General features: G+C 45.8%; 1 protein-coding gene across 1 annotated transcript; it reads right to left on the bottom strand.

The window, feature by feature from the left end:
* Positions 1–3,108: 3,108 nt before the first annotated feature.
* Positions 3,109–5,131, bottom strand: LOC119355857 (transcription factor MYB4-like). Its single transcript, XM_037622740.1, has 3 exons — positions 4,836–5,131; positions 4,568–4,697; positions 3,109–4,019 (listed from the first exon to the last, which is right to left on the bottom strand). Exons 1-3 carry the CDS (start codon positions 4,966–4,968, stop codon positions 3,449–3,451), a joined length of 834 nt encoding a protein of 277 aa, XP_037478637.1. The 5' UTR covers positions 4,969–5,131; the 3' UTR covers positions 3,109–3,448.
* Positions 5,132–8,493: the final 3,362 nt, after the last annotated feature.

The following is an 8,493-nucleotide window of genomic DNA, read 5'->3' as shown; positions in this document are numbered from 1 at the left end:
TTACACCGGGTGAGTGAGTGAGTGAGTGAGTGGTCTTGTGCTGTGGAAAGTAATGGCTGCTTGCATTCGGATCACATGGGGTTAAGTTGAGCTGCTTCGTGGTCCAAATCAAGCCATCATTTCGGCCCTGCTTGCAGTTGCAGGCCAGCCGTGCCTGCATGCACATGTGGTGCTGTCACCACATCGCATTTATTTATCGCTGTGAAACTTTATTTTAGTTCCCATTTGGGGAAATGGAAATGTAGTTATTAGACATGCTAAGGCCCCTCCCAATACTCCACATTGTACGGGTGTTAAGCATGCCATGTAGGCGATAAATCTGATGTGGCAAGGCAATTAAGAGGAGAGAGATGGGTTTGGTGACCCTAGGAAGAACCAATGCCAAGCGCGCAAACCTAGGCAAAACATTTAAATGAAGCAAACTCACCAATGCATGAGAGAGTTTAGTAGCCAAATCATTAAATGAAGGAAGCTTAGCTACAAGAAGCTAAGCACCTATGCATTGGGGAGTTTGGTTGCTAAGTTATTTAATATGCTTAGCACCCCATCTAAGTACCAGTCCATTGGGAGCAGCCTAAGGTGAATGAATTTGCATTTAGGGTTCAGGAGAAATCCTCAACGTACCGCACACCATGTTTGAACATGGGCATCTGAAAATTGCCGCAAACGTATGATCAAAATTTCTGTCTTTAGAAAAGTCCGCGCCTGCAATGTTGAAAGCAATAAGTCAAACATTATGTATTTTTCTTCCTGCAAAACGAACGATGTCTTTTTTTTTTGTGCAGATTGTATCTGATAATGCTTTTGCATAAATTTTGGTATTCTCTCATGTTGTAACGTTGATGCACGTCTGTGAATTATATAAGACGCACAAGTACCTGAACCTTAACCTCAAGCACCCTAAACCTTAGCAAGTTAGCATTACAAAACCCACTTGCTTCTTTTCACAAGCTTCATTGCATCTTCTCTAACATGGATATATGAGTGAACACCGGTTGCAGGCCTGCATATGATACTTTAATTCCTGGCCTCTAATTAATTACTCCCTCCGTTCCGAATTACATGTCGCAGGCATGAATGTATCTAGACGTATTTTAGTTCTAGATACATCCATTTCTACGACGAGTAATTTGGAACGGAGGGAGTACCTTTCGAGGTCTTCTGTCTTGACTTATTAACCTAATGACAGATATTCCTCCAAGATTTTGCTGGTGGAGTTGGTCCAATCAAGGTAGAAATTTGCACACCATACTTTTGACTTCAAAAAAAAGCCGAGATAACATAACCAAATCTCCATCACTATTCTTTCCCCGCATGCGTTTACTCTAAACGCCGATCTTCGAGCACACCGCTGCCCTTCATAATCATGCACAAAAAAGCTTGTGAACCCTTTATGTCCACATAATCACATGGTTTAAGTTAACAAAGGCCAAACCTGGTTGTGGGTGGCAACTAGGAGGAGAAAAATATTTCATACTCATATTGGGGCACAGAAAAGGCCTATGATTGAGGTCGTAGCAGCCACCACCTCCACTAGCACTGTGAGCAGTTGGGTGCTGTCTGCTGGAAATAGAATCTGGAAAGGTGGGATGAACATCATCTATCCATCCATCCATCCACGGCCATTTCTTAATCTAAATTCTAATCGTCCTATTTAGACAGATAATCAGGGGACGTAGCCGAGACCAGGTCGCTGGCTAGCAAAAGGACAATTGGTGATCTATACTGACGCCTATGCTGCTTTTCAGATTCCATCACGAGTGTGAATTTGCAAGGGGTTCGGGAGCAGGAAAATCATGCGCACCCGTTGAAGAAATTTGGTGGGTGCAATGAACCACGAGGGAGGAGAAGAGAAAACCGGCACAAAGGAGCACATGCGCAAAGAACAATTCCAAAATTCAACAGTTGCTGGCGGCGCTAGGGCTAGCATAGCTTGGCCGCACCTGATTGGGCCGCGGCGTGTCGTCTTGCTTCAGCTGCAGAGTTTGATTGGCACTTAGAAAATTCAGAAATGGAATTATTGCAGTAACTCTGAAGCTTGTAGGAGTGGTATGTAAACCAAGTTGATGCTTACGGGCACCATGAAGCATTTCGATCAGATAGTAGTATGTTTTCTGCACACAAATTTCTCGGTCTAGGGTACAGCTTCTTCTTTATGCCTTCAGAATGTTCTCGAGGCTTGCACGGAATAATGCTTTATGCCTTCCGAAAACCTGAACCTTTGACTTTGACAGCCGCACAAAAGTGTTCACAAGTCCATTTGGGAAAATCGGCATTTGCTTGCTACTATAACAGAGTAGAAACAAAAGCATAGTTTGCAGGATTTGTTCAAGGACAGAGTGTCGTGATGGCCATGAAACTGTCGGTGATGATGAGCAGTGTGTTGCTCTAGCCATATCGGACAGCTGAAAAGATAGGGTCCTCCAACGATACAGTATCTGAATTCCTCAGAGTGGTTGAATTGAATACTGTCTGCACAGCCTCAACATAATTGGCACTGGTCGGAATACAAAACTGCCATGCTACAGAACTTTCACTAACATATCTGTGCGAAAAGCTGAATATTATACTGTTTGCAGGGCCTGAACATACATAATTGGCACAAGTTGGAATAGAAAACTGCCATGCCACGAAACTCTCACTAACATATTCGTGTGTGAATCTAGAAAAAATGCTGAGTACTAGAATACTGTTTGCACAGCCTGAAGAACATAATTGGCACAAGTTGGAATAGAAAACCGATATGCTAACGTTTTAGTAGTACTATATATAACTGTGCGTGAATCTGTATGGCACATGTTGTTCGTTTACTTTTTGCAGATCAAACAGAGGTGATACAGGATCCATGACAGGACGGCCAGATCTGTCCGTGTCATTATTTAGCTCTCGCCACTGGAGAAAAGGGACCTTTCCTCCGGGTTTTCCCAGTCCCAACGCATGTTTTTCAGGCTTGTTTTTCCTGGCGACAAGCGTGCACACACCGGAAAAGAACAGATAGCAAGACAAAAGCCCGTACTGATACATACACTGGTTTAATCCTCACACTTCTCCAAAACATCACATGATGTGATTCGGTAACTGAGCACACATGCAGTGAGGAATGATCGGTTTTGATCAGCCAAATGAGAAAAGCAGACTCCATTTCAGATAGTAATCTCCATGGTGGTACAGAAACTGATATTTGCACCCTGTGCGGAAGAACAGATAATCTCTAACTCAGAATGCATCGGTTCCGATCACTGATCTCTCATCTTTCTATACAGCAAGGTGAACAAACAAGATGGATCAAAGAAATCTACCGACCGGGCATGATCCGCGTTCTTGCTGGCTACTAATTTTCCTCCACGGTGCAGCGCACTCTTCTCTGTTAGCAATCCCTCCGGTGCAGCAAGGTGGCGCGGGTAGAGAGAGAAAAAAGAACGATCAATCAGGAGCCAAGTCTCCCTCCCTAAATCTGCGGTAAGTCTACCGCGCCGTCGTTGTTGTCGTCGCCGCCGCCCTCCATGAACACCTTGAGCCAGTAGTCCATGTCGCCGTCGGCGGGCTTGCCGAACGCGTCGTGGGGCTCCATGCAGACGTCGTTGATGTCGTCCAGCGGCATGGACAGCGTCTCCGACCAGAAGCTCTCGTCGATCTGGAACTCCTCCGACTCCTCGGACGAGGTGAAGCACTCCTCCTTGACGGACGCCGAGGCGGAGGCGGAGCTGCCCGAGTTGCCGTGCTGCTCCGCCGCCGCCGAGGCCGTGGACGTGGACTCGGTGAGCGTGGACGAGACGGAGCGGTCGGGCGAGGACAGCACGGGCGCCGCCTTGGCGGTCAGCGCGTCGAGCTTCCTCATCTTGATCTTGCCCTCGCGCTTCCGCGCCGCCGCCGCCGGCTTCTTGCGCTTCTTAGCGGCGCTGGCCTCCTCGAGCTGCTCCTGCGCGCCGGGGTCGAGCCGCTTCTTGAGGTGGGTGTGCCACACGTTCTTGATCTCGTTGTCCGTCCTCCCCGGCAGCCGGGCGGCAATCGCGGACCATCTGCGCGCACGCAAGCAAACAACACACGGATCGAATCCAATCAGCGCACAGTCCAGACAGAGATGACAAGGCAAAGATGAATTCGTGTTCGTTTGTTTGTTTTAATCTGATGATGATCACGACGTGATCTGATTCCCCGACGGAGCCGCGACGCCGTCCGTAGTTTAATGCCAAAGTAGCCGTGGTGGCGGCACTGAAATCAAGAGGGCGCAGCTCGCCCCTGGCCGGAGCGGCCAAACAAGATGGAATCTTTCAAAGATCTCGCGCATCACCGGCGATGCAATTAGCCGTAAACAAATCCGCACTTGCGATTATTCTTTACTTCGGGCGGGGCCCGCGATGGATGGTAGTAACATAATGTATTTTTTTTTGCCCCCGCGAAGAAAAGGGAAAAAAGGGGAATAATATATAATAATAATAAACCTCTCCTCTGTTTTGCGATTGAAGCAAGCAGCGGCAATGATTGCCCCCGTTTTAGCAGGAGGGGAACGGTGGAGATGTGATGGAGGAGGAGGAGGAGGAAGGAGGCGAGGAGGAGTGGTAGGCACCTGTTGCCGAGCAGCTGGTGCAGCTGGATGATTGACTGCTCCTCCTCGTCGGTGAAGTTGCCGCGCTTGATGTCCGGCCGCAGGTAGTTGATCCACCGGAGCCGGCAGCTCTTGCCGCACCGCAGCAGGCCTGCGAAACAGCACGGACAACGGAGGTCAGGGACGGATCTCGGTGCAGCCGCACGCCGCCGCGCGAGAGAGGGAGAGAGAAGACGGCGGAGATGCGTTTGTGAGGCGGAAGGACGGAGGGAGGGAGGGAGGGGCTCACCGGCTTGCTTGGGCAGCGCGCGCCAGTTGCCGTGGCCGTGGCTGTGGATGTGGGCGACCAGGATCTTGTCCTCCTCCGGCGTCCAGGGGCCCCTCTTGAGGCCCATCTTCTCGCAGCACGGAGCCCTCCCCATTACCGCCCCTCTCCCTCCCGAATTCGCGCGCGCGGAGGAGGCCGGATGCAGATGCGCTGTGTCTTTGACCTCCTTGGGGGAGAGAAGAGAAGACAAGAGAAGAGAAGAGATGGGAGGGAGCACGGCTAGCCTGCCTGATGCCGCGGAGTAATGGCGGAGTCGCGGGGGTGCCCCGGGTATTTATGCCCGGCGTGGGGGCGCTCTGCAGAAACGTTTTTCAGAGGGCCAATTCCGCAACTTCGCCGAAGGACCCAAAGCCAAAGGTGGCTGCCATGCCAAATCGTTTCTCCCCCGTTTACTACTGTATTTTTCTATCTCTCTCTCTCTCTCTTTTGAGACAACGTTTAGTACTGTATTTTTAAGGGGGCGGTGTCTAATCCTGATAGGAAGGTTGTGATGGTTCATCAATTATCTCCCCGGACAACGTGATGATGGCTTATCTATCGATTAGGGCATGTACAATGATTGATAAGATAGTCTTATCTTAAGTTTTGCATGTAATTTAAAGATGACAAAAAAAAATGTCTACAATGGATCATCTCTTAGCTTTATCTTTAATAACTAGCAATTCTTAAAAATGTGGTGAGACATATTGTGCTAAGAGATCATCTCTTGTCTTATCTTAAATAAGAGAAGACAAGCCTTCTCTTATGAGTTCCCTCTCCTCCACCTCATCATTTATCCTACATGGCACTCTTAAGATAGCACCATTGTACATGCCCTTAGACAAGGCCGTGCTCGATCGGTACCGAGTATTTTCCTCCGCGGGTCACAAGATTTGAGTCCCTGCTAATGCTGGTGGTGGAAATCTGCAAGATTTTTTGGAAAAGATTTACTTGCTCCATGGATGGTCAAGATGGCGGAGGTACATATCGGTACGGCGGTCATATTTAGTGGGGGATTTGACCGGTGGTAAATGCATATATAGTATATCGATCCTCAGGCGTGGATTATCATGTTGTTAGTAGTAGTAGTAGTACTCCTGATGGTGACTTCGTGAATCGCGAGGCATGACCGTACCATTACGAGGGTGTAACAGAGGATGATCTCTCACGTGTTGACTGTTGTTGGCTCCTCACCACTATGTGTGCCGAGCACACTAGCAGTTGTAGTGCTACGCATCCTGCGCAGGTGTGGTACAAAAGTACTTCCTCCGTTTCAAAATAGATGATCCAATTTTATACTAACTTTAGTATAAAGTTAAATCATCTGTTTTAAAACGAAGCAAGTAAAAGTAGAAGTCTCATTTCACCCGCAAAAAAGTACACATGTTTTTTGTGTTTGAATGAAATACACATGGTTCTTTCACTGCAATGGTGTGTCAAACATGATATATGCGCGTGTATGCATAGGCATGGGCATGTGTGCACGTTTTATGCGCAAATTTTACATTGGCCCAAGGTAACTGTGATAAACTTCATTTTTCAAGTATAATGTGTTTTTATTTGTTGACAACAATGGAAACACAAAACCCCTATTGTTGCATCCTTATCTTGAAGACGAGATCACCTTCACGGGAATCATCCTTTGCACCAAAAGGGGGTCGCTAAGAAGAAAAATTATCTTCCTCCTGATTTGTCGGTAATTTTAGTAAACCATTTACTAGCAAAGTACGCGTGCGCTCGTACAGATTTACGCATTTGCAGAAGATATTCAAAAACTGGATATATGTGTGCTTTTAAGTTGTCCGTGCACAACTTTCATGCGATGAGGGCATACATGCATATCATTAGCAACTAAGATTTGGCATTCCGGGGATGATGTAAATATGGCAGTATTAATGACTATGATTCATAAAGATAGGACAATCACTTGATTACTAATTTGAAAACCATAGAAATGATATAGTATAATTAAAAAAATACTTGCTAATTCAGCACAAATGTTATCACTTCTAACATGTGGAGAGGAAACATTGGGAGCAAAAGCTTCCAGTTAGAACTTATAACTACAGGGAGGATCAAATTGAAACAAAGTTCAATTATTTCTAGAACATACATTGTAGACTAATATGAGAATTTGCATGCTTTTGTTTCATCACTTCACCATTATCTATATAGATAGGAGATCTGAACCTATACCATACTCGTGTTGAATGTACTGCAAGTGTCTTGTGCTCAGACTACCATAACCTGCCATTGGGTCGGCAGAGACCTAGGCTGACATCTCGACGTTGGATTTCTCATTGGATTCTTAGATGTTGATGAGATTGAAATAGCAATGCATTATCATCGAAGTGACATCTTTGATATTATGAATTTTGTCCTTGGTCCTTGTTATCACCTCGTTCCACCTGGTTCTCAACACTAAGTGTGGAGATGGACAAGAAGGTGACAGCATGTCTACATAAGGAAATCAAGGTGGATGACATGTTGTGACATCTAGACTACAATGGTAGATTAGATGGGAAAGTTAATGGGAGGTTAGGAACTGCAACGCGACAAGATGAGAAATAGACTTGGAGACAAGACGAGGCGAGATTCCAGAAAACATGGTTGGTTGTTTCTGACAATTCTCACATGTTTGGCTGAAACTCTCTTTTAATAGCGATGATTTATTAGGGTTACTAACGTTTGGAGTTCTCTAGCTAAATTGAAAGACACATATTTTCGACTGAGCGGCAAGCAAGGATGACCTTGACACGGTTCATTGACGTTGTAAGATTCACAATTAATATATCAACTAAGTGAATATGTATGTGATACTAAATGATAAAAATAGCATATACATCTTGGATACACGAGCTAGGTGGGCCAACATTAACTTCCTATAATAGGATACTCTCGATCCAGCTTGACAAATAACGGCCCTGGAGTAAATTCATATATGCCCAATGTGGACACATACAACTCCATACCGCTAACCCTCCCAACCCTATTGTGCATTGTAGCCCTTCGTTGAGCTCTCATGCGCAGATATGAGAAAGTCAAGGGAACCATGCAATCACGTGTGTCTCGCATAGATGTTAGTGCATGAGAACTCACCTTGATGCCTTTGCTCTTTTGTTATCCTGTAACCGTGGACTCGGTTCAATGACTATTATTCTAGGGATGCAGTGTGCTACTTGTGAGTTGCGTTAGAATTTTCTCGAAGAGGATAGGATGACGTAGTACAATAGAGATAAGTATTTCCCTCAGTTAAGAACCAAGGTTATCAATCCAGTAGGAGAACCACACAAGACCTCATGAATAACACCTACACACAAAAGAACAAATACTTGCACCCAACACGATCAACGGGGTTGTCAGTCCCCTCGGCGGTTAATTGCAAGGATCAAGTCTGCTGGTGATAGATAGATAAACAAAAACACAAAATAAAAGAACGTTAAATAAATTGCAGCAAGGTATTTTTGGATTTTAATATATGATAAATGTAGATCCAGGGGCCATAGTATCACTAGAGGCTTCTCTCTTGAACAAAAAGCATATGGTGCATAAATAAATTACCGTTGGGCAATTGATAGAAAAGTGCATGGTTATGACGATATCTAAGACAATGATCATATATATAGGCATCAGATTCGAG

This window comes from Triticum dicoccoides, chromosome 2A (assembly GCF_002162155.2).
Source record: "Triticum dicoccoides isolate Atlit2015 ecotype Zavitan chromosome 2A, WEW_v2.0, whole genome shotgun sequence".
Classification (NCBI taxonomy): domain Eukaryota; kingdom Viridiplantae; phylum Streptophyta; class Magnoliopsida; order Poales; family Poaceae; genus Triticum; species Triticum dicoccoides.
Note: the sequence above shows the minus strand (reverse complement) of the source record. Positions and strands in the feature narration are given on the sequence as shown.

Excerpts from the sequence above, each read along its gene's own strand:
- LOC119355857 (XM_037622740.1), bottom strand. The coding sequence starts at position 4,968 with ATGGGGAGGGCTCCGTGCTGCGAGAAGATGGGCCTCAAGAGGGGCCCC. Across the intron at positions 4,698-4,835 it reads CGCGCTGCCCAAGCAAGCCG|GCCTGCTGCGGTGCGGCAAG; the intron begins GTGAGCCCCTCC and ends GCTGTTTCGCAG. Across the intron at positions 4,020-4,567 it reads CACCAGCTGCTCGGCAACAG|ATGGTCCGCGATTGCCGCCC; the intron begins GTGCCTACCACT and ends GCGTGCGCGCAG.